General features: G+C 37.2%; 2 protein-coding genes across 2 annotated transcripts; both read left to right on the top strand.

The window, feature by feature from the left end:
* The first annotated feature begins 7,451 nt into the window (after nt 1–7,451).
* cfhl3 (complement factor H like 3) lies at nt 7,452–16,205 on the top strand. The gene is made up of 14 exons (XM_081384855.1): nt 7,452–7,563; nt 7,697–7,864; nt 7,955–8,060; nt 8,162–8,238; nt 10,254–10,436; nt 10,924–11,106; nt 11,186–11,359; nt 11,449–11,625; nt 12,883–13,074; nt 13,256–13,435; nt 14,979–15,158; nt 15,260–15,442; nt 15,525–15,568; nt 15,821–16,205. Exons 1-13 carry the CDS (start codon nt 7,488–7,490, stop codon nt 15,542–15,544), a joined length of 1,899 nt encoding a protein of 632 aa, XP_081240981.1. The 5' UTR covers nt 7,452–7,487; the 3' UTR covers nt 15,545–15,568; nt 15,821–16,205.
* Nucleotides 16,206–23,507: 7,302 nt separating this feature from the next.
* On the top strand, nt 23,508–26,594 carry LOC308701873 (complement factor H-related protein 2-like). The gene is made up of 4 exons (XM_081384341.1): nt 23,508–23,681; nt 25,262–25,456; nt 25,976–26,161; nt 26,317–26,594. The coding sequence occupies exons 1-4, from the start codon at nt 23,618–23,620 to the stop codon at nt 26,508–26,510; spliced, it is 639 nt and encodes a 212-aa protein (XP_081240467.1). The 5' UTR covers nt 23,508–23,617; the 3' UTR covers nt 26,511–26,594.
* Nucleotides 26,595–27,357: the final 763 nt, after the last annotated feature.

Genomic DNA, 27,357 nt, shown 5'->3' with positions numbered 1-27,357 from the left:
GCTCATCAAACAACCAAACAAACTGGATCATTTTCACAATATTTATCTTTTCTTTTAACCGTCAAGCACTTTTACCCCAGTGGTGAGAAGTGTGGAATGCAAATTTGCCCAATGGGACAGATTCAGTTTCAAATTGAACTGCTGTTTCAATGGTTGGTTAGAGAAACTCTTTTGGTTGTGGCTAAAAAAGTATGTGTTCAAGCTTTAGATCCGCACCGCTGAGGGAAATGAGAATAGATCCTTTGAACACAGCCGCTATGTCTCTGTTTATTGCTCCACATCCCTGAGAACAATTTGATCACTTCAAGCACAATAGGTTGGACTGGGGAGATTTAGTAAGCCCAAATGTATAAAATTTCGATTTAATGTGACCTAATAAATGAGTTTAACAGCACAGATAGAAAAACATTTGAGATACTGTGAGGGGGAGAAAAGGAAAGAAAAAACAGATTTTATTATTACGCATCAGCAATCAAATGTGAATTTGAAAGAAGCCACACTTGCAAGTTTGAAGCAATCTTTCATTTTGATTCCACTCTATTTTCAAGACATTTGTTGCATATTTAATGCATGTCCTCATTCTGAATGAGGGGAATAGCTAATCAGGATATGAATATTTAATTCCTTCAGTTTATTCACCTTGAATCCCAATTTACAGGGCATGGAAAGACACTGACATGTGTAATAATTTATATAGTTCCTGATTTGTAAAAAAAAAAAAAAAGGTTGAGATTAAAAAAAAGAACAATAACAGAAAGCTATCAGAATATGTTTCTGCAAAACAGCCAGGTTACGAGCAGCTTTCCCCATGCACCTGCTGTTTCCATGGTGATTGTGATTGGATAGGTAGTGGGTAGTTAGCGCTAGGCCCAATCAGGGTCTATTGGCGGGGAAGGGTGCTGTAAGACAGTTAGCCAACACACGGATGACACTTCGATAAATCAAACGCCGGGCAATCAGAAAACGATCTGGAACTAATTGCTCTTGGTGAGGAAGAGACATGGAGAATCAATGATTTCTAGCAGTGGATGCAAAACAGCCTTGTTAGATCTTAGTGAGGTTAGCTTAGCATGATTCATATCATATGACTTCATTATGCATTTTAGGTTAAGTTTATGATGAAGAGCATTAACCCTCATAGTTTAAGCAAATAATTAGAAATAAAAACAATACAAGCTGCAGAACTAGTAGAAGTTTAAAAAAAAGATTTTAAAAAATTGTTTTCATTTCATTCACACCGCTGTTTCGAAGAAAATGAGGGAAATTATCCAACCCATGCCTTTGCCATTTAGATGATCGTGTTGAAATATCATGGCTGTGACAGAAAAGAAAAGCACAATTACTTAAGTCACTATGAAATCAAAATGGACTATTCCCATTTTTTTTTTTTTTTTATATTGGAGTGTGCTATAAATTATTTATCCGTGCACATAAATTTTTTATTTATTCTTGTGCCCTCGTAATTTTTAATCAAAATAACTTGCAGCTCAGCTCTTCTCTGATGATGCGTTTACTGGCGTGAGGGCGGGGCAATCTGTCACTCACATGATATCCACCAATAGCAAACCACAACCATCCAATCAAATCCTAATGGACAAAATCAAGCCCCACCCTACATTTGTTCTTGTTCCAAAAGCCGTTTCACTTGGATATTCGTCACAATAGGAAAGAAAAGACTATCGCACCTTCCGTTTCATTCCGACTTCATACACATACACAATATATATATAATCGTATATCCATCAGTGATTCCAAAGCTGAAATGTTACTATTTTAAAAAATAATTTATTCACCATCAAGTTGTTCCAACTCTGTATGAATTTATTTCTTCTGCTGAAGACAAAGGAAGATATTTTGAAGAACGCGTGTAACCAAACTGTTGATGAACCCCATTGACTTCCATAGTATGAAAAAAAAAAAAAAAAAATACTATGGAAGTCAATGGGGTCCATCAAAAGTCTGGTAACCGACATTCTTCAAAATATCTTCCTTTGTGTTCATCAGAAGAAAGAAACTCATTCGGGTTTGGAACAACTTGAGGGCGAGTAATTTTATTTTTGGGTGAACTATCCCTTTAAACTTGCTTTTCCCATCTATCTCAAGAAAACATTAGCATAAAACATTATGTCTAAAGATCCATCCTGACCATTATTCCGTAAATCCAATGGTAATTTTAGCCATTTTGCTGTACTGTCCTCTCTTTTTAGTGGATCTAGTAATTGGCAGCCCCAAATAACTGATCTGTTTTTCTCCAATCTTATTAAATGCAAAGCATTCTATTCAAAATCTGAAAACAAATCATAAAAGGTAAAAATAAATATTAAAAAAAAAACTGCTATGAAAAAGATGGGCATATCCAATGTGCAAAATCAGATGGTGGAGTGGTGGCTCTCAGCGCAGAGAGACCACTGACCCATAGTGGGCTCTTATATCACTTTAATGACAAGCGTCCATGTCAACAGCGCCGGAGAGCACTTGACTGTGAGGGTGACTAAGAGATGGCCTCGAGGCCTGCGGCAACACTCTGTTTCTCATTTATCTAAATGAACGGAGGATGCATCGCGCCCTCTGAATCTGCATCCCTGCCCCTCTCTACTGTTCATTAATGCCTGATAAATGCAGCTGTGTGCAAAAAAAAAAAAAGGTGCGTTAAACTCCTTTAGCACGGCTTGCTTTCATTCTCTCTCTCCTCCTCCTCTCGTGGCGGCGTCTAATGTAGGTCATCTGTCAACCACCCACCTATTATTCTCTGTTACCTTTATGGCAGAGAGTAAAGCAGGAGTTTTCACTAAGCCTCCAGCCAAAGGAAACCTTTAGACCGGGTCCTGACGTCGAAGAGCACTGTATAGCCCAAACTGTGCGCAAATACCTCTCATGTCTACGGCTGTCTGGACATTGATGTTAATCTCGCCGTATATTTAGCATTTTGCCTTACTGTGCATTACTTAGTGCATACAGTCATACAGACAAATAAAATGCAATCTTGGATTTTATGTAACTATTTGCAACTCTGAGTAATATTGCATGAGGAAAAAAAAAGTCAGGATGACTTGATTTTATCCATTAGAATTGAAAAGGTTGAAAATAACTTGTAAATACAGTCAGATGTTCATTTTAAATTAGTGCCTATAAGAGGCATTTTCACATCTACACATAAGATGACATATACAATCACAACATGTTTGTATAAACTGAAATATTTTATGACATGCTACTTTCTGTGGCTCAGCTACTGTCAGTTGTTGTGGCATCTGGACAGTTCATGAGGAGCCGATTCCAAGGGGCTTTTCTGCTTTCTAGTGGCGGATATAAAGTACTACAACAGCAGAGATGTGAGAAGACACAATTTAGCATTCCTTATAATCAGCAACTAATTACCATTACATGTGGGGTTCTTTATAAGTGCAACATGGAAAATAATAATAATAACAATGATAAATAATAGGAATATGTATGTACATGTTACTATGATACTTGTGTGCGTGTTACACAAACACTGCTCTTTCAATTCAAAGAATCTTGAGAAAAAAATATCATGGTTCATCCACAAATATTAAGCAGCAGAACTGTTTTCAACTTGGGTGATAATAAGAAATGTTTCTTTACCTGCAAAATCAGCATATTAGAATAATCATGTCATGTGCAGTGTTGGATAAGTTCCTTTAAAAGTAATTACTAGCTACTGTAATTAGTTCAACAACGTAAGTAGATTACTTCCTAAAGCCCATGTCAACCAGCTGACCAGTACAAGGATACACATGAAACTGCTCTTTCAATTCATTCAAATAAATATAAAATTGTATAAATTATTCTTGACGTGACCAAAGTACATTAAACATACATTTTAACATTAGACATTAAAGTTTGATGTTAAATCAACCTATTGTTATTTAATGCAATTACATCAAAAGCAACTAATTAAAATACAGAAAACTTAAGAGAAATCCTTTACCAAGAGAAATGTTACGAAAGCAGACTCAAGAGACGGATAATGAAGTTAACAGGAGTTTATTGACAACACTGAGCAGAGACAGAATGCAGGTAAGTGATATGAACACTGATACTTTGGAGAGAAGTGTGCAGGTGATGAGTGGAATGGTTCTTCTTATGGAGATTTGGCGAATCAAGGTTAGCGATAGCAGTAAATAGTCCTCTTCATATGAACGAGACCAGACCTTGAACGGAAGCGAAGAGTGAGTCTTTATAGTGGTGGTGATGATGAGGAACAGGTGTGTGTGATCAGGAATGGCGTGCAGGTGGGAACAGAGGAAGTGTAGAGCAGGAACCTGGCAGACCTGTACCAGGAAAATTAAAAAAATTACAGTAATTAATTACTTACACCCAACACTGGTCATGTGACACCAGTGCTTTATTTGTAAAGTGGGAGGTCCCGGAGCGCAGAGGGGGGGTGGATCCGGCGACTCAAAACGGGGGTTGGAGGTAACGGAACAAAATAAATAAATAATAATAATTACACTGCCTACGTAGCTTCTCTGCAGGGACAGCGCCAGCTGAGTGGGTGCTATAGATAGATCATTGACGGGGAGCTGCGCAAAACTTGGCCACTAAATATTTAATATTCAGTTATGTTAATGATCACAATTAAAGTTTTAATTTTATTAAATTGAACAAGTAGGCTACTTAAATAACATTCAGCATTCAATCAAATATTCTAAAAGATGTAGGCTATTATTAATAATAATGTTTATTTATTTTATTACAGATAGAACAAATAAATTAATAATAATGACTGTTATTTCAACAAAATATCTCGTTATTTCGAAATAATATGTGTGCGTGCATCTGTAAATCCGGTGACGCGTGTATTGATTTTTATTAATAAAAACAATAAAGTGTTTTCTCTAAAAGTGTCGACTCAGCTGCAAAGATGAAGTTGACGATCGCCATCTCCGTGTGAACGCACTTATAGAGAGAAATGCACATAAATAGGCCTAATGGATTACATAATCAGAGAGTAGCCTTTTTCCTTTTTCGTTTTGAATTATTTCGTTTAAAGACATTTCAAGCTTTGTGTATTTGATGTATTTGTCATGTCTGTGTGAGGCATACACTGAGTTTCGTGCTGCTGTTCACGTGCAATGCAAGTGAGCGCGCTGGCGCCTCCGTTATATTTTTTTCGTATTCAATAAATAGGCCTACAGGCAAATGGTTGATGAAAATTTGATTAAAATTAAGATACAATTTATACAAAACGAAATTCACTTTAAAGAAAGGCTTTCTAAACAACTTCAACTTCAACGGACAAAATCATGTCTGACCCGCTCCATGTCTCATATTGCGCATCCTATCTTACTCGGTCGTGCTGTTCACTTTTCATAAATCAACATAAATGAAAAAAAAAACAAAAACATTATAATATTTTAACAAATATGAAACTAAATGTGCTTTTTTAATGGCTACAACGGCATAGTAGGCCTACATACTCTCTATTTGTACACATTTCTGCACATTAATTTAATTCTGAATTTTGCACACACAAGTGAAAGGCATTTGTTCAGATCAAGTTCACGGATAATTGTGCGTTATTAATCATTATGATACTAAAATCCTGACAAATATGCTATGTACAAAAAATCAGATGAGCCCATAATATGAACGCATTTACACGTTAAGCATTTTCCTCCCATATATAGAAAACCATTATAAGAACGCTTAATGTGGCAGATTAGAATGTCCCCTTATTATGTCGAAATAACGAGATATAATGTCGATACTAGGCTACTGTGTCCACCGTGGTCTCCTTTTTGATCAGCAGAAACGATTTTTGCTTGTTTGGGATCTGACTGTCTAGCGTCTTTTTGACATTTTTCCCCTGAGTGAAACGATCGAGGCTAACATCAATCTCAACTCGTACAACAAGCGCGCAAGTCATGTGTCACAAACATTGAACACTAAAACAGTAATTTTATTTTATTTAGGCAATTAATTTTATTGACACGGGAGGTGCCGGATCCAATAAAAAAGGTTCCGGATCCAATGTCGGAGGTGCCGGAACATGTTCCGGCGTGTTCCGGCTCAAATTAAGCCCTGTGTGACACTAAAGACTGAAGAGATGATGCTGAAAACCAATGACATTTGACAAAATCACTTTAGATGGGTAGACAGTAGACGAACATTTTGGAATAAATTAAAATAGAAAACTTTGTAATTATATTGCACAATGACTAATTTGTATTATTACTGTATTTAAAAAATAAATAAAATCAGCCTAGGTGAGGCCTTGATAATGTAGTTCCATAAATGTCTTACTGAAGATTGTCCTGCTTATTTAAGCAAAACACAATCAAAATTTGACTGCGTCTATAAACAAGTGTCATTTTTTAAAGTCCGTTGGACCAAAAGTGCCAATAGTTGAAACCCCCTTATATTTATACAAGTGGGTGATGCAACAAGTGTAATGTTTATTTGGAGTGAGATAAGAAGAAGAACGATCTCTAGGGCATCTGTCAAGTCCACGCCAGTGGAAAATATCATTCTGTTTAGCGATATTTTTCATGAAACCTGAGTGATTTCTGTCAGCCCATAGAAACTCTGACAGTTCAAAAGGTTCATAAAGAGATTGTAAAATAAATCCCTATGAATCTAGCAGTTTAATCAAGTCTTCACTTTATATGATGAACACATTTAATTCATGCTTTTAGTCACATAAACGCTATCAGCGAACATATATTGAGTACATCAATTACGATCAATGAAGCTCAAGCATAAGAACCAAAAAATGGTTTAAGCTCTATGTTTGCTGATCAATGTGAATAAAAGCCTAAATTCAATCTATTCATAATATAAAGCAATCGTGTCTCTTCAGAAAACTTGGATTAAACTGCTTGATTCATATAGATTTGCCATCTCGCGCTTGAGCTCGTTTCAGCAGGATTGATTCTGATTGGCTGTCAATGTTTTTAACGTTCATCAGCTGGATAAAATCGTTCTGAAATTCCAACGATTCCGTTTCCCTTATCGTTATAGCTGTGGTGTGAACTCTGCTATTCCTTAATATTGAAAATGATTTTTAGAACATAGTTATTTATATTTATATATTTATCGTTATCTTTATAGTTATTGCCCTTGGTATAAACAGGCCATTACAATACTTTTTATTGCCTTTAGTGTCAAAATCAACGAGAACGTGAAAAAAAGAGAGAAGAGAAGACAGCAATTACTTTGCAACTTGCCCTTTGCTTTCTTCTGTTGATGTGTGATATGAAAATGTGAATCAAAAAGCTTGATTTCTCTTTAGAATATATATATATATATATATAAAAAAAATAAAATAATAATAATTCTTTTAATCGAAATATAGCTTGTGAATAGCCATGGAGTGGTCTGGTAGGCTACTTAAAAAAAAAAAAAAAGTCCTCATTTTGACCAGGTTAATGATTATCTTGGTCAACTTGATAACTTGTTTAACTCCCCAGCATACAAACAGAGACCAAAACCAGAAAACAAAAGCTTCAGTCATTTATGAGATGAAAATGAGAGTTCCTGTAAAAATCATCTGCTTTTCCTGTTTCCTATTTTCTGTTACCTTTGTGCAAGGTCAAGGTGAGTTTATAATTTTTACCATGTAGAATGTTTATGCATGTTATGTATATTCCAACACTTTTAAATGACATTAAGTGGTTTTAAAGAGTGTTGGCTACTACATCTTTGTGTAATGTTTGTTTGTACTTCTCAGAATGTCTAAGAGAGGATATTACATATGAAAACATAGAACCAGTATCAAAACCTTCATATGACGATGATGAAACAGTGAAAGTGAACTGTGTGACAGGTTATATCGGCTTTTATAAATTAAAGTGTAAAAATGGACAATGGCTGACGTTCATTGCACGAAGCTGCTCAAGTAAGACAAATTCAATATGGTGACCACATCACTTTATCTCATTTAATTCAAATGTTCACTTTCAGAGGACAACTTGTTTGATTTCTGCAGAGAAACAATGTGGTCACCCAGGGGAAACAGCAAATGGTGATTTTAAACTTATAGAGGGCAGAGATTATACTTATGGAGCAACAGTGGAGTATACTTGCAAGAAAGGGTAAATGTGAAAAAGCGTTTTCTAATTTATAAAGTTCAAATCTGTCCTGTTTAACTTGACACTACTTACACTTAAAAAGTTGAAATACTTTGTGTTCATAGGTATGAAATGACAACCAGAATCAATCGACGTCACTGTAGAATGAAAGGGTGGGATAATTCTATCCCTGTCTGTGAGGGTACGCTATCTTTAAAATCTGTTTACATTATTGTCTTTTGATTCAGAAAGGTGCTGTAAGCGATTGTTATGGTAAGGTACATAGAGAACGAATCTACTCTCTAGAAGATATCGCTGAAATAACTGTCCTGAGAAATCACGTGATGACACTGTTTACTATGTAAACAGTAACATTAAAGAGTCTGCGGGCCTCGTCCAGAATGAATGTTTAGCTAATCATAAGACTTTTGAGGTGCTCTCTGCCTGTCAATCATTTTGCACATTCACAGTAGGCACTCGTAGTAGTTTTCACAATGCATAATGTTCAAGATCACAGACACTGAGCATTGATACAGCTTCTTTTGTTGGTGGAGGGAAATAAAACTCATATGGCAAGCTTGATTTGCTCTTGCCTAACTTGACAGGTAAATATACTTTCGTAAAAACCACGGGGGTGTAGAAATAGGGGCATGTCTACATCGATGACGAAAGTTCTCGAACTGCTAACCTCGCTTACAGCACCACAAGGGCTGCCAGGTTTCCCAAAGCACAATGTAGAACATTAGTGACATGCTGGTTGCCTTTAATCTCCGTGGTAGTTTTCTCAGAATCAATGCCATCAAAGTTGCACATAAGATGTTCTCTCATAAAAGAGTAGAGCATCAGGCCACTCAGAAGTAGATTAGGCTACAATTTCAACTGATCTTTCAACTTCAAATTCGAAAGGACACTAAGATTTTTTTTTCTACTTAAAAACTATGTCTACTCAACATTTTGCACACAAAACTAATATGTCTGTATTTAAAGAAGGCTACATGATAGACACTATGACCCTATTTACAGTTGGTATTAGAATTCGTTTTGTTCGATCGGATCACAGGTAGACGAGGGAGACACATTCCCGTTTACACCTGGTGTTTTAATCCGTCTCTTTTGTCCACTTTTGACGACTTCTGTCCTGATTTCTTTGAGGGAAGGGTCTATGGGCGGGTATATGTATGGGCTTTTTCAGATCTTTCAATCTAATGTATGAAACAAACTCTTGCAATTTACATATGAGCGCACCTGGAGACAACGGAAAAACACACTGGGAGCAACAGCTTTCATTTCTGCTCTGACAGACGCAAGACCACGCCCGAACACTGTGAGTGTGTGTTAGAAATCAGGAATGGTGTGAGAACATTGTGTTTGGTGTGTTTTTCATCTTCAAACCAAACTTGGGTCACCAGCCGACAAAGTTTAAATCCTTTCGAACTTGTGTACGTCCATTAATGTTTACTCATTAGGTCAGCAGGTTTTGAGAAGATCCGGTCGAATGTGTTTTCAACTACCTCTGGAAGTGGTCGAAAGTGGACAAGCTTAAGCTCCCGTCCCCTTATTTCGTGTCGTCCACTTGTGATCCGATCGACCAAAACAAATCGTAATACCAGGTGTAAACAGGACCAAAGATATGTAGTCCAGCTTTAATATGCAACTAAATGAAGTCAAAGTGTGATGATTAGTTTTTGAATAATTTAAATTGTTACATGTATGTGAATTTAATAATAAATGTCTGTGCTTGTTTTTGCGGCCTGAACATATTGAATCGGCTTTTGTCAGGTTGTGGAATGTCTGAGAAATGACATACTGTAATCTGGTGATTGTCCACGTAGGTCAGCGTCTGTCGGTGCAGTTTGAATTGGTCTTTACACGTAGTGTGGCAGTCACATATTGCATATTGCATAGTGGAAGGCAAAAGTAGCAAAGTAACAGTGCTTAGACCTCCATGTAACAGTGACATGGAGTCTGTCACTGCAATGAAGAAGAGCTACATTTTTTTTTTGTTGGAGAGATAAAATCACAGAGAAATTTATGAAAATTGGGATCTTAGTGGACCTGACATCTCCTGTCACTGATGCACTTTACTGAGTTGTACTTAATGGTTAGCGGTCTACATGCTGGTTTGGGAAACAGGCATTGCTCCAATGTTAAAATAACATTTGACACAGAGCGATTTATCAGGAAACTCAGCCTAAATCAGATTATTTGTTTTCCTAGAGGTGAGATGCCCTGTAATTCACACAGATGGGGATGTGACTGCATCAGGGAACAGACGGGAAGGAACTTATGGCGATGTTATACATTTTGAGTGTGTATCTTCTGAGAAAAAGCTAGATGGAAGTAGTGTCATTCATTGTATGGAGAATGGCGTTTGGAGCGGACCTGTTCCACAGTGCATAGGTTAATTCCACAGTCTCTTGCTTTATTCAAGATCACTGCTTGATGTACTTGCACATTTCATGAAGAGATAACTAATACTAGAATTCCAAAATCATTTTCATCCGTAGACCATTGGTACAGATAATTAGTTTTGCTATAATGAATTGTGATATGCTAGTAGAGTATATTATAACCCCTAATAGACACTTTTTTTTTTTTGCTGTACAAAACTAGTAGTATTTTTTATTTTCTGTAAACTAATTTTTCCTAATTATTGTTTTTGGAAGCCAAATAAGCATTTGATGATGAACATACTTTTCAACCATTAATAAAGTAGGATCAAGTAGTATGCTTGTGTGCAGTATGAATACAATACAAACATTCACTAAGCAATGTGTCAGATAGTAATATGTCTGAATATGCAGTTCATAAAACAGTAAGCAAAATCGAATTTTTGGCATACTTGACCCTTTTCTTAACTCAGTTTTGTATTATGATGTCTTTACAGTAACTTGTCAACTTGATGTGACTGAATCTGGAGCAGTAAGAACCATACCAGAGCGAAAAACCATTTTCAAAGCTGGAGAAACAGTGGAAATTATCTGCTCTGTCAAAAACATGTTCTTATACAACCAGGAAACATTTACATGCACAAATAATGGGAAGTGGGATTACAAGCCATCTTGTGAGGGTAAGAATGTAGAGAAACACTCTTGGATTTGGTGCTGAAGTCATTGAATATTTTTAAAAGCAGGTGAATCTTGTTTCAGAGATAAAATGTCAAGTTCCACTCAACCAGCATGTGTATCTACCAACATTTTACTTCCGTGGAGATCTGAATTTGAATGTAAAAAAATCTTACAGTTGTGAGTCTGGATATCGTAAAATGTCAGCGGAGGCCACATGTGCACGAGACGGATGGAGGCCGAAACCACTGTGTGCTGGTATGTTCTGCTGTAGAGTATTAAAATCTGCACTACTCATAAAATCCCATAATATATATTCTATGATTATGTGGATGTTTGTTTTCTAGAAATTATGTGTGACCCACCAAAAATCCCAAATGCAGAGATTGTGGGAGGTCAGAAACAGAAGTATAAAATATCTTCAAGAATAGAATATAAATGTCGTCCTGGATTTGAACCAGAGGAACTTGTACAAATCACTTGTGATTCCGAGGGCCAATGGACAGACATACAGACCTGCACTGGAAAGTTACAGCTTGATGTTGTTTTGTTGTTTGCTTTGCTTTGATTATATTGTATCATAAATTCAGATACTTTTAACTTTTAGCAAAAAATTTGGATGAATCATTTACAAGCCATAGATAACGTCTCGGTTATGTATGTAACCCTCGTTTCCTGAAGGAGGGAACGGAGATGTTACGTCAGAGACTGACGAATTGGGGTTTCGCTAGAGAGCCCTATCACCTTTGAGTTATTAGAAAATGAGCCAATGGTATGACAATACCATGGGTCTGCGGAATTTGCATTGTGAACTCCGCCCCACCGCGTGGGTATAAAAGAAGCCGCGGGTGCAATCTCACATTATGTTACCTGCTGAGGAGCCGAGACCTGCGCCCCGGCCGTTTCAGTGGTACTGCGGCAGTGGCATGGGGACGTAACGTCTCCATTCCTTCATTCAGGGAAGAAGGGTTACATATGTAACCGAGATGTTCCCTTTCAGTCAGTCACTACGAGTTACGTCAGAGACTGATGAATGAGGGGCCCAATCTAATCTAGCCAATGCGGCTGTCTTCCAGTGTCCTGCGCAAGCCCCAGCTCCTTGTCGTGAGGCTAGCACGAGTGAAGGGCCAGGCTGACCCAAAAATACCTAAGTACACTGGGTAGCATATCCCAGATGGAATATGTGACACAGCGCCTACCCGCAGGGAGGACTTAGAATACACATATGACCTGAGTACGGGATGCATATGGAGAACTCAGAGGTATTCAGCCCACAGGGTGGAATGTTTCAACCTCAAGATGGCAAGAGGGGTCTTGCCGAGGGAAAACACATGCTCGGAGGAGACTTACCGTGGAATATACACATGTGGGGGTTGCCCAACCGGGGAACCATGCACATGGAGGCACCTAACCGATCACGAGGGCTGACCAACCGGGCATGCACTCTGGTGATGGCATCAACAATGCAGGAGGAACTCATCTGAGTAAAATAGCGCACGTATCCAGTCCGTGGAGTGAGGTGGAGTTCGCGATGCAAATTCAGCAGACCCATGGTATTTTCATACCATTGGCTCGTTTTCTAATAACTCGAAGGTGATAGGGCTCTCTAGCGAAACCCCCATTCGTCAGTTTCTGACGTAACTCGTAGTGACTGACTGGAACGGAACTGATATATGTGTCTTATATTAAAAAAATACATATTCTAATTAAAAAAAAATTAAGGCAGACACTACATACACTACTGTTGAGTATTAAACCATAGGTTATCTTTGTATATACAGATGGTACCTGTCAGGAGCAAGAACTAAAAAATTTAGAAATTCTATTTGGACATCCAGGCATCACTTCACCTTATAATCCTGGGCATATCTTAGTTTTTCGATGCACTAATGTCAACATGAGATTTTACGGCCAACGTGCAATTGAATGCCAGCCAGATGGGAGGTGGAATTACCCATATCCACAATGTGGAGGTACAAATGTCTTCTTTTGTGTTTATATTTAGAAACATTTCTATAAATCAGAATCTAAGTAGTAATCAAATGTGTTAATTTAGTACCATCTGAACATGACCATTGACATTTGAAATAATGTAATATATAACTAATTAATAGTATTTTTCATATAATATTTTGCATTAAATTGTTCCTCTAGGAACAGTTGAGTGTTCCCAACCAACAAGGGACTTGCGATTTGTGAAAGTGTCAGATAAGAAAATTGTGTTCAGCAACTTTGAGATTCTGAAATATACATGCAATGAACCATACAATGAAACTTCAGGAGGAGCTTTGATGTGTCAAAATGGAAAATGGAACGGAACATTTGTCTGCAAAAGTGAGTCCCCACAAAATCTTACATTCACATTTATTTACCCAGCAGAAAACCCAGCTATCAATGATGATCCAATCCCAAATGTGGATTATGGGTGCATCAAAAAAATATTGATAAATAATACAAAACATACATACAATGATACAGCTGTCACATTCATGTCTTGTTTAGTTCATAGGGGTTGTTTACACTGAAAACTTTTTATTCGTTTTGGCTGTTCATGTACACGACAGCTGGCAAACTTTTGAAAATGGGTTTCAGTGTGCACTTTTTGAAAATTATATTGTTATTGTCTTGGTGTAATAGCCTGGGAAAACCCAGATAAACTTCCAGCAAATTTAGATTTGCTCTGCAAGTAGTCTGCTACACATTCAAAAGTAAATACCTTTTCTTCACAAAAAGAGTACATACTTTTATGGCGCAGTGTAACTTAGGCGAATTGGGACGCAGCATATGGCTTTACACAATGACGATCGCTCTGATTGGTTTTAGGTCTATCCAATTGCTCCCAGAGGCATTTGAGCGACGTCCGTTGGTCCGTTTCAACTCCTTTGGAAATGAGTTAATAATGAAGCTTTGCCAGACCATAACTCAATTACTACTGAGAATGGTCTGGTTTTAACCAGGCTATTGGTGTAAACTACAAAAACGTGAATTTGTGAATGTGGTGACATCATGTGCATGCGTATTTTCAAAACGATCCCCATTCACACTGATCCAAGAAAGCGATTCAAAATCGTGCCAGACCAGTAGTTGTCGGTGTCAGATTGTAAAGAAAAAATATGTGCCTATAAACTGAACATCTAATAGGCATGTGCAACTGCGCATGACATCACCATAACCATATAATTTTCCAAAACTTGCACGTTGAAACCCGTTTTCAAAAGTTTGCATTACCAGGCCTTAAAAACGTCAGTGTCGTGTAAATGGACCCTTAGGCCTAGTCCACAAGTACATGGGTATTTTTATAAAGTTTTTCCTCCTCCTTTTAAAAAAAAAAACATTTACGTCCACATGAGAAAAATGAGAAATAGTCCTCATGCTATGTCTGTAATTTATAGCAAACCATATTAATTCGATCTCAAACAGATTTATAAAAAGAAGTTATTACTGCACCTCACGCGTGACGTCATAAACCAAGATGGTTGAACGACCACTTTGCGACAATGCGGTTTCGGGAAACAGTCGTGACTAGCTAGTTGATTTATTCAATGATGCATCGTATGGTAGTTAAGCAGTGAGTTACATCGTCGTACGGGAAAACGCACCCATATTTGGCTTAAACGTGTTCAAAACATGTAAAGCACAGGTAGTTCCAGTCAGTTGAATCACTGTTCTGTATTAATGTGTATGAAGCGCAATCACACACACACATACAGTCACTTGCACTCAGAGACTGGAGATCATGCTTTGACCAGAAACATTCAGGAGCACAGATATTTGTTGTCAAATGCTGTCCCAGGACTTTCATTAGTATAATTGCAGACACTAAATGCTGCTCAAAAATGTACAGTATATGTATGTATTTTTTTTATTTTTTGTTTAGGTGGGATCTGTCCACCACCTCCATATCTTCAACATGGAGACTACAGCATCATCATCAGTACAGTAAAAGGTGTGATTACAGAGGTATCGTACACTTGCCAGTCTTACTATGTGCTGGACAAGCAACAGGAATCTTATAAGTGTGTGGATGGAAAATGGGAGACTCCTCCGAAATGTCTGAGTGAGTCATTCAATTACAAATGAATTCTCTTTTGCTTTTTTGTAAAAACAAATCTCTAATTGTTTTGTACTGTTTTTCACTGGACGATGTATCTGTCATAGGGCCTTGTGAAATTGATGACATAGTTGAGAAGTACAATCTACAGCTCCCTACAGAAAAGGTCTATATAACGCATGCTAACACGTATAGGCTTAACTGTACGGCTGGATGGAATACTGGAAGTGGGATGAGAGCATATGTGGACGTGTCGTGTTCTAATGGGTATCTTCAGATTGACAAAAGTTGTGAGTAATGTTTCTCATTTTCAGTCTGAGTTAGTCATGTTGGTGTTCTGTACATTCATTTATTATTATTTTTTTTTTTCAGGTGATACACAAAATAACTGAAAATAAACTAGAGTGGTAGTTGAGGTAATGTAACCCAGTTCGATTTTAAGAATGACTTCTAGTATTTACTTTCAGATGTTTTTAAGCACTAAATGTTGATATATAAAATGACTACTGCAAACCCAAACTGATGAATATTAAATATTTTCAGTGGCCTAATAATGTAAAGATTCAGCAATTGTGTTTATGAAGACGGAGAGACACACTCAAGCTTGTATCTCATTCTCATTCAGCTACAAATATTACTTATAGAATTATATATTATCTCTGTCACAGCCACCAGCTGGAGTGCCCATGATCCCTCAGAGAACACTACTTCCATCTGCTTTCTCAACATGAACTACTTTTCCCATAACCCATTGCTCGGAATAACTAGTGTTTTGATTACTTTCACCTGTGTGTTATTATTTTATTTACTCTTACCTATATAAGCCCTGTGTATTCACTCATTCGTTGCGAAGTCTTGTATGTTGTTACACTGCATTTCTGAGCGTTATCATGGTTTCCTGTGTCTTGGTTTTATGATTATCTTCCCGTATTCTTGATTTTCATTTTTGCCCTTTCGTTTTCGACCCTGTTGCTTTTTTAGATTGTTTGACCCTTTGCCTGTTATATGGACTATGATTCTCAATTGTCCCAATAAAGCTGCATTTGGATGTTCAACCCAAAGTCTCTGAGCCGTTCGTAATAATCTTACAGAAATTGTTTGTATTTATTATCTTTTAATATTCATTTAATGACACTTGTGATTAAAAGCATGTTAGTAATTATAGTGACTTGGGTGTGGATTTTAGTTAAAAATATTTCTTGCATTACTTATGCATTTTATTTATGCAAAACATTTATTTATGCAAACTCAGCAAAAATAAGTCACCTTTTCAGGATACTGTATTTTAAAGATAATTTTGTAAAATCCAGATAAACTGTACAGATCTTTATTGGAAAGGGTTCAAACAATGTTTTTCATGCTTGTTTACTAAACCTTAACAATTATTGCACATGCACCAGTGAAAAAGTCCTTAAGACACAAACAATTTACAGAGACCTGAACAATTTATGAAAACTGAACTGAGCTGGACGATGACATAATTTCTTTAGAACTGTTTTATAGATAAAATGAACTAACTTAATAATTGATGATCTTTACAACAGAACTGAATCGACACAGAACTAACTTCAACTGAACAACAGCCGAAACTGACTGCTACTGTTGATATTGCCAGCCTGAGTTTCCCAGTAATGTTTCCCATCCTAATCCAGTCTGACTTCTGACCTGTAATGCTGCCTGGATCATAATCATACACTGTTCGCTCGTTGGCCAGAGGAGAACTGAAGGAGGAGTTCTCCCAAAGTTTTTTTCTCCATTCTGTCTCCAGATGGAGTTTTGGTTCCTTGACACTGTTGCCTTGGATTTTGGCTTGCTTAGTTAGGGACATTTAATATTCAACAAAATTTTTTATCTGCCTTGCTTAAGGTGGACGATGACACAATTTTCTTCTAGAAACAAACTTTGTTGTATTATTTTCATGTTATCACTGTGAAGTTGCTTTGATACAATCTGTATTGTAAAAAATACTATACAAATAAAGGTGACTTGACTAATGTACAACTTGAGAGGCTGTTCATGTTCAATTTCTAATTATGTGCAATAACACCAATCAGTAGGCAGCATTAATGTGGCATATTCCTCCATTGAGGGCCAAACTAAAGTAGTTGTGTATTTGTCATGATCCCAGCCTTTGTTTCTCTTGCTCTTGTGTTTCTCTTGTGGTTTGTCAGTCATTGTTTGCTGTAAAACGCTCCTATCCTGAGCTTCTTTATTTGCCTTGGTTCCCTGTTTTTGTTTCGTTAATAAAAATTATCTTGTTTTAATAAACTTATTAAATTAATAAAATGATGTCATGATCCCAGCCTGTGTTTCCCTGTGTTGTGTGGGGCCTTTTGTGTTATTTCCTGTCCTAGTGCCTTTGCATGATCCTAATTGGACTCTGGAATATTACATTCAGCTTTTAAGGTGGGTGTCATGGAGAAGGAATGCGACATTCATGCTGTACCACCATGCCAGAGTCTCCACTCGACTTGGCTACCACACCAGTGTCTCCAGTCGTCATGTCATGGCCGCCACGCCTGGGTCTTCAGCCAAGATGGCCGCCACGCCTGAACCTTCAGTTGTCATGGACGACACACCAAAGTTCCCGGTCGCCATGAACGTCGCACATGAAGCCATTAAGGTGGTCCCTATGAGAGTGAGACTGGCATCCAGCTTGGAGGACACACCGCTGATGTCAGTGCATGCAGCCGGCATCCCTAGAACAGCGTCATCTAGCTCACTGGCCTCAGCGCTCTCAAGCCTGCCAGTGCCTGCGCTGTCCGGCCCAGAGGTCATTCCCTTGTTCTCGGCACTCCCTGTTACGACAATGGCCATTTTGTGTGTTTGGGCAGCACATTGCTCTTCAGCCAATGAGTCCGCTCCAGAGCCCACTTTTGTCCCTGAGTTTCTTGACAGCCTTGATGCGACCACAAAGGTCGTCCCTGAACTTCCTGTGTACCTCGACACGACCGCAGAGGCCATACCTGAACTTCTTGTCTGCCTTGATGCGACTGCAGAGGTCCTGCCAGAACTTCTTGTTTGCCTCGACTGCAGAGGTCGTCCCTGAACTTCCTGTCTGCCTCGACCGCAGAGGTCGTACCTGAACTTCCTGTCTGCCTCGACGCGACCACAGAGGTCGTCCCTGAACTTCCTGTCTGCCTCGACGCGACCACAGAGGTCATCCCTGAACTTCCTGGTTCTTGGTTGTCCTCAACCTTGGTTGTCTTGGTTGCCCTCATCAATGCCTTGGTGGACTTCAGCCCGGTCTTCTCTGCTGTGGGGGTCTTTAAGCTCGTTTACTCTTCTGTGGTGGTCTTCTGCTCCGCCATGGGAATCTTCAGCTCTTCGTGCCCAGTCCGCTCCACCTTCGTCTCCTGCTCTGCCTTCTTCTCCAGTTATTCCACTCCATGGTCCTGGCCCTCCATCCCACCCCTAGGCCCGTCTCCGCTCTACCGCCCTCCTGGACTTGCTTTTAGGAGCATCTGGAAGTCACTCTTTTGAGGACGGGTAATGTCATGGGGATCCCAGCATGTGTCCCCCTGTCTTGTGTACGGAGTTTTGTGTTATTTCCTGTCTTGTGCCATGTTTTGTAATTCTTTATAGTTTTTTAATTTGATCAGTCTCCCCAGGTATGTCTTGTTAGTTCCCTTTGTTACCCTTGTGTGTTCCCATTACAATTTACAACACCCCTTTGTTACCTTGTTAGCCTGTGTATAAATTGCCCTTGAGTTTCTCTTGTGGTTTGTCAGTTGTTGTTTGCTGTAACATGCTCCTGTCCTGAGCTGGATTCCCTGTTTGTTTTTATTAATAGTGTTTGCATATCTCTGCTTCGTCCCTGCCTCAGCATTACAGAATTCGAATTGAATCAGTCAAAGTTTGAAAATTAAATCAATAAAACAAAAATTTGCACAAAATAACCTCAACAGACCAGCTCTGTCAACCAGTCATTTTTCTCTTCAGACAAACAATCATATCTTCATTTATGCTTTTTGAGAATTATTTACTCTAACTAAGAGCAAAACTGACCATTCTCTAAATCATTTAATTAAATTTTAACTGTTAACAACATTTAAACATTTAACATTTTTAAAATTCAACATTTAAAAAATTGTGACTTTTTCAGAATTTTCACCTGCAACAACATATTTTCATCAATACTTTACTCGCATTTAGAATAAAATCAATCAATATTTAAACTTCTCAATAAAAGAAAACCAACCAATATTTAAACCTCTTAATTTCCTTAAATGCAGCATGGCAAGTAAAATTTCATTTGCTTTCTCAATTTTTTTTGCAAATATTGTAAAACTGATATCGTAACATTCAGCCCTGTTATCAAAGTTATAAGGAAATATGACCAAACAAAAAAAAATAATAATAAAAAAATTCTCTCAGATTTTAGTATGTTTTTCGGTAATTACAACTACTACTGTAGCACCTTTGAGGCTTAATTGTATGCTAAATTTACACCCCTGTTGCACATTCTGGATTTCTTTTTTTTATCAAATGATTTTTTATGAATATATAATGAAATCACATAAGTCAAGGTTTTTATTGTTTGTCACAAATTTTGGAAACAGCATTGCCAAAAATGTAAACCTCACTGAAATTGAACAGAACATAAAATGGCTCAAATAATATTTAGTTTGACATTTAGGATGAATGAAAAAAAAGAAAAGAAAAGTTGATCCTATTCATTGATTGTGCCAAAACTCAGCACATGACAACCATTTACTTATAAAGTTAAAGACCTTTGAGTTTAACATTTAAATGTTTACCAAAAGTCCACACCGTAAGATCCCGTAAATGACATCCAGTTTTTACGGTTTAAAAAAGACAAACATTTGTTTCTTTTTTCAGTTTGAGATAAGGAGGGCAATCTAGGTCATATAGAGACAAGGACAGTTTTTTTTTTTTTTTAAGCACATACTGATATTTTAAGGGTCAAACTCTTCTTTTACCTCAATGTATGTTCTAGTAACATAAGTATTATGAAAAAATCATTAATTAATTAATGTAATAATGTTCTTTAAATGTTCAAATATTTTGGAACTTTCTTTTTGCTTCATGTTTATATGTAACGTAAATGTGACTTACAAAGTTTGACTTGTCTAGGGTAACTTGTCCTTTGGTTTGTCCAAATAAATAAAAAAAAAGCTACTTGTGATGTGAACTCAAAATGAGAATTTCTGTCTTTTGGTGATGTTCCTTTAGTTGTGCGCAGAGTGAAGGCAAGCTATTATTTTTGAGGTTAATGTTATTCATGTCCTTTTCAATTAGATCTTTTTGACTTGAAAGCAAGTGAAGCAAGGGTGTAGTTACATTCAAGCTATTTTAAGGTATAAATAAATAAATAAAATTCATGACATTTTTGTGATCAAAGATGAGTTTTAAAGGATACAAGTATTGACTACAGGGGGATTTTAAACAAAATATCCTTCTGCACATCCACAAAGTGGTCTGGTATAAAAGAGTCCTCCTTTTGACTTAGTAAATGATTCACTTTTTGATTCCCCATCATACAAACAGAGTGAGAAAACAAGCTACAGTCATTTGTGAAATGAGAGTTCAAAATGAGAGTTCCTGTACAATTCATCAGCTTTTCCTGTTTTTTATTTTCTGTTGCTGTTGTGCAAGGTCAAGGTGAGTTCATTCATTTTCAGTAGAATGTTATTTGCATTATATACACATCCAACACTTTTAAATGACCTTAAGTTGTTTTAAAGAGTGTTGACTACTACATCTTTGTGTAACGTTTGTTTGTGCTTCTCAGAATGTCCTTGAGAGGATATTATATGAAAACATAGAACCAGTTTGGAAAGCTTCATATTATAAATATATTGAAACAATGTAAGTGAAGTGCGCGCCAGGTTTTACTGGTATAGATTCACTGCTGGCAAAATTGTCTTTCAATAAAACGTGGCTGCCTATTCAGAAGAAAGGTGAAAAAAAATCAGTGCTACATGACTAGAGAAAATGAAGAAAAGAAAATAATTTGATTTGATTTAATTCTGATTGGATTATTCTCCAAATTAAAAGTAACAAAATAAAGAGGCTACATTTTAAATATTTGTTTAAAAGTTTGTTTAATGTCATGTTTAAGACTCATGTCCAATGCAGACAAGAGTATCAGAGACAGACCAACAAAGACACTTGTGAAACTCCTCGGCTTCGTCTTTTGGTTGTTTTTCTTTAATGTCTTTTTCATTTAGATTTTATTGATTTGAAAATAATTGTTATATTATATGCACTTCCCAAAACATTTAACTGTATCTCTAGAGAGTGTTGACTAGTTGTGCAAGTACTTCAGCATTTAATGTGTCGTTGTGTGACGTTTGTGCTTCTCAGAATGTCTTCGAGAAAACATTAAATATGGAAACTTAGAACCAGTTTAAAAATCTTTACACTGATGGTGAAACAGTGATAATGAACTACAATGACAGGTCATATCAGATTACAGACCCTTTCCAAAAAATGTGAATATCGTGGAAAAGTTTATTTATTTCCATAATTCCATTCAAAACGTTAAACTTCCATAGATTATAGATTCAGGGCCAGGAGCTTAAATGATTTCAAGTATTTAGTTGTTTATTTGTACATAATTTGGGCTTCCAGCTCATAAAACCCACGAATTAGGATTTAAAAAAAAAAATTATATTACATGAAATCACACAGTAATTACACAGTGATACCATGGTCATTGAACCAGGTTTTGGTTCTTTTGGCAGTGTGGGCAGGTGCAAATCCTGCTGGAAAATGAAGTCAGCATCTCCATAAAGCTTGTCTGCTGAAGGAAGCATGAAGTTCTCTGAAAATGTCCTGGTAGACGGCTGTGTTGAGTGGACCAACACCAGCCGATGACATGGCTCTCCAAACCAACACAGACTGTGGAAACTTCACACTGGACTTCAAGCATCTTGGATTGTGTGCCTCTCCATTCTTCCTCCAGACTCTGGGACCTTGGTTTCCAAATGAGATGCAAAATTTGCTCTCATCAGAAAAGAGGACTTTGGTCCACTGTGCTTTATTAAATCCAGAGTCAACGCAGCCGTCTACCAGGACATTTTCAGAGCACTTCATGCTTCCTTCATTTTCCAGCAGGATTTGCACCTGCCCACACTGCCAAAAGAACCAAAACCTGGTTCAATGACCATGGTATCACTGTGTAATAATTACTGTGTGATTTCATGTAATATTCAATTTTTTTGAAATCCTGTTTTCGTGGGTTTTATGAGCTGGAAGCCCAAATTATGTACAAATAAACAACTAAATACTTGAAATCGTTTAAGTTGTGGGCCCTGAATCTATAATTAATGGAAGTTTAATGTTTTGAATTTGAAAATAAATAAACTTTTCCATGATATTAAAATTTTTTGGAAAGGGTCTGTATATTGTACTTGGTTAACTAGTCCTATTCAACCTGCTCCTTGCTGGATTCGAGCCAGGGACTCCGGCGTGGGAGGCGGACACGCTAACAAGGACTCTAAAGACCACAGACTCTAGTGTCAATTGCTAGTGCATCTCTTGAGGCCATGGGTTTACACTCTCTTACTGTACTATGACAGTTACACTTGTAAAGAATATATAAACATTGTGTTCACAGTTTTGAAATAGGGGTGGAATAATGATGTTCCTGTCTGTGAGGGTACGCTTTCTTGGAAGTTTTCGTTTTTGTCTTTTAATTTCTCTCAGTCATACTACCTTTATCTTGAATTTTTTCAGTATCCAATCAAATCATTATACGTCTGCATAATGACTGACGACTCAAAACGTATGAGATCAGAATGTTTATGTTTTTAAACTGTTTCCTCCCAGCAAAGCAGAGATCGTGCCGTGATCTATCCGTGGAAAACAGGGTTCACATACAGCCTCCCCTCCAATGAAGAAGAAATCCTTTACTCCTGTAATCCGGGTTATAAGCCCTTCACTGGGAACTGGTGGGATTCAGTGACATGCAGGAAAGGCTCTTGGTCTAAAGAACCTCTGTGCATCCGTGAGTTTTATTATTGTCAGTCTCAGGTGTTAGACGAATGATAGTGGACTGAAATGTGTTTCCTGTTTTCTGTCTTTACAGCGGAGGAAGAATGTGGTGCTTTTCCCAGTGTTCCCCATGGAAAACTAAAGCAAAGCCTTCATGATCGAGGAACTGCTGAAGTGGAATGTGATCCAGGGTTCATATCAAGTCAACGCTTCATTACATGTATCAGAGGTACATGGGAGAAACCAGTTTGTGAGGGTGAGCTTCTCAAACTCTTATTGCATGTGGAATCTATTTATCTATTTTAGTGGAAAATAGACACTATTTATTGACGATGTTAATCTCAGTCTTACTGGATTTCATGAATTTCCATTAACATTTTTCTTTAGTGGGCGTCAGTTGTAACATTCCTCCTAATGTGGAATATGCATTAATAACATCTAAACCTGAAGAATTGTATGCACATGGATCTAGTGTAACATACGCATGTCGAAGATCATTCTTAATGAATGGGAAAAGTACAGTTTTCTGCCGCAATGGAACTTGGGAAGAAACACCAACATGTGAAGGTAAGATTTTGATTGGTTATGATAACTGTCTTTTAAAACTTCTTATTATAAAAAAAAATAACAAGAGGAATAACATCAAGTCCCCAGATACGTTTGTCATAGTGACGATAATAGTTATAAAATAAATAAAAAACCCTGTGAAATCATAATTTGAGCTTTGGTAGGCTACTTTTTGACTGCACTAGATTAATATGTTATTGTAATAATAAACATTATCAGCTTGCTGGTATACTGTATGCTGGATGAGTTTTTTGTCCAATCAAATGCTCTCTAGAATCAAAATAAAATGAGTGTTTTAGTGCCATTGTGCTTTCTTATAAAAAAAACTTCTAACCTGAGAAAAAGGATTGAGAGATTTAAAAATGGTCACAATAATCCTCAGTGAAATTGCAAAACAAAATTATTATAGCAACTCTTTAAAGGTCCCGTTTTTCGTGTGTTTTTGAAGCTTTGATTGTGTTTACAGTGTGCAATATAACATGTGTTCATGTTTCGCATCTGTATAGCCTACCGCTGTTTTCACTGTCCTAAGATAGGCTGATGACTTCCTTGTTCTATGAAGTCCCTCCTTCAGAAATGCATAACGAGTTCTGATTGTGCCAGCGGTTCCTGTGTTGTGATTCGACAGCAGCTTAGCGCACGTTGCTCGTTGGGAAGGCCAAACAAAGGTGATTGGACTCCGGGATGAAAATAACAGCATCTCGACGACATGGCGACAAACACACTCTACAAACCCAACTCTTCCTCTTCTCCGTGGGAGCGCAACAAGACCACGCCCCCTTTTTTTGTGTGTTCCTGTGGACGGAGGTTAGCCAAAAAACTGTTCTAGTGACGTCATTAAAGAAGGAAGTAAAGGGATGTAGTCCAAACCGGCCGTTTGATGTAGGCGACTTCTGTTAAATAAAATATCTCGCTTGGCATTGAACTTTGAGCTTTATAATTTTACAGATATTATTTATACTCTAACAACATTACACACTATCTAACGTTTGAAACATGGGATCACGAAGAACGGGACCTTTAAATAAAGTAGTAGGGACACTAAGTATAATGTAAACACCTGAATGCATCTGAAGCTATTAATGAGGACGTTTTTCTGACTCTCGCCACATATAGTTTTTCTTGAGAAATTTTGGGCACATGAGAAAGATTTGTACGGAAATAAAGAACTTCTAGTGCACTGAGCCATGTAAAGAAATTCCAGTAAAATGGAGTGGAATGTTTTTCTGCACAAAAGAGTTACTTAAAATGTTATGAATCTAGAATCACATTTACTTACATACCGTAATGGGTCAAAATTTACTATCCATGATGAACAACAGCTGAGAATGATTGTGAATTAAGTGGAAAAATGTCATTTGTTTTATTTATCTATTTGTATCACAAATCTCACACGAGCTAACACACCTTAGAGTCAGGATACGCATTATATAAAAAACAAACGCTTGGCTGTAACGCGGCTAGTGCAATATCATATGTTAAAAATGTCATTGTTATGCTAAACCACTGCTCATTGCAAGTTAGGGCCACATAAAGTATAAAAGCTTCTCTGTGGATAAATAAGTGTCTGCTTTCTCTAGAGGCAACGTGTTCTCTACGCAAAACAGTGGACGACTTAAAAATGGAGCGATTCCCTGATATTGAGGGTTCAGTCAAACCAGGACACAAGTTAATATTTTCATGCAATGGACAATTGCTGATATTAAAAGGACAGAGAGAAATCACCTGTCAGCCAAATGGAGAATGGAGCAGCCCTTTCCCTAAATGTGTAAGAGGTAAGGTTATATGCTTATTTAGTTTAGTTTTATTAGCAGTGTTTGCAAGCACTATTGCTCATCATGTTAAAGTAAATGCTCAACTTTGGTACGTAATTCATCGACACATCGGCTCTCTTGATTTGGGCAAAGAAGATGTCCTAGCAACCACCCAGAATAACCTAGCAACAGCATAGCTACGCACTAGCACTGTGAGAGCGAATTTTACATGGATAAACGCAATTTTGATTCAAATTTAGATCTAGTTAGAATAAATTTTATGGAAAAATCCACAGATCGATTCAATTCAGAAAGACATTTTAAAGCATTTTAGAAAAATGACCACAAATTCTCATTAATAATGTGTATTACATTAATAACATGTTCTATGTTATTATCTTCTTTGGTGATCTAAAAGAGTTTAAAAATAAATAAATAAATAAATAAATAAATAAATAAATAAATAAATAAATAAATAAATAAATAAATAAATAAATAAATAAATAAATAAATAAATAAATAACTTTGCTTTGCCCTCAGAAAAATGTGGACCTCCACCACAAGTAGACTTTGCAGATACAACAGAAATGACAAAACCTGAATACAATTCAGGGGAGAGAGTTGAATACGTCTGCTTTAATAAATACACACTGGTTCAGAGTCGCCCCTACTCCAAATACATGACCTGTGAACAAGGCGAATGGAGAGGGAATATTAAGTGTTTAAGTAAGTATGAACACTAAACCATACATCAAAGACATGTAAGGCTTTTCTAACTGTATTTTATTTTGTAAGTTTGATGTAATCTTGTAGTTGTTCTGGTTCTGATGAATCAATGAATGTATATTGTAACAGTGACAGTGAGATGTTGTTTGTTTCAGAGCCTTGTTCAGTGACGGTGGAGGAAATGGATAAAAGAGGTATAGAGCTGAAATGGGGTGGACGGGAAAAGATATTCTCACCAGATGGGGATAGAATCAGCTTTGCATGTCAGAGGGGCAAATATTTAATAGGCAGTATCCGCCTAATACAAACCTGTAATGATGGAGAGATGAATTTGCCTGAGTGTGTGTGACAAGGAGAATAAAACATCACTGATGCATCAGCTGTAATAATAAACAACAAATGGAGCTAATCAAAATAAAACCTTTTACAATTCAGTTTCTCTGTTGTGTAATTCTTCACAGTAAAATCTCCAGTGTTGAAATCCTGGTGTTAAGGACTTTTAGAGTAAAGTGTTAATTTTCTGGTGTTGAATTTCAAGGGATTAACACTGCTAGTGTAAACCGCACCCTCTGGGTGGTGAAAATATGTGGAGTTAAATTAATAACACCGAGAGAGTGTTATTAGTTACATCCGGGACATTTACCAACTGGGCGCGACCAAATGAGCTGAAACTTTTTTCAAAGACGCCATTTTCTTTGACTCACGATGCAAGGCATACGAGGAGGGAAAACGCATCAATTACGTGTTTAATCGCATTTATACATGCATTTTATAACATAATATTGTTTTAAAACAACATGTATGTGCTGTGCACTGCTAAACCGCTCTCAGAGGGGCATTTTCCATGACGTGCGATGCGGAGTAGACCAGGATGGTGTTGCTTTTTAACAGGGAAACGACTAAAGTAAGTGTTTTAACTAATTTGCAATATGTGTTTTCTAACATATTGATTTATAGCGATATTTAAATGCTCTGCGCGCTTAAACGAGCCGAAACTTTTTTCAAAGGCGACATCTTCATTGACTCAATACGGAGCTGACGACGAGGAGACGAGGCTTGTAACGTTAACAGGTAAAACACAGAATGTAAGTGTTTTTAACCTAATTTACAACATGTTTTTCATGGCATTAACGTTATTGTTTTGTAACGATATTTATGTGATGTGCGCGCTTAAACCAAGCGGCAACCTCCCCGTC

This window comes from Scardinius erythrophthalmus (assembly GCF_964197995.2).
Source record: "Scardinius erythrophthalmus genome assembly, chromosome: 14".
NCBI classification, from domain to species: Eukaryota; Metazoa; Chordata; class Actinopteri; order Cypriniformes; family Leuciscidae; genus Scardinius; species Scardinius erythrophthalmus.
This window is presented reverse-complemented; position numbering and strand designations above follow the sequence as displayed.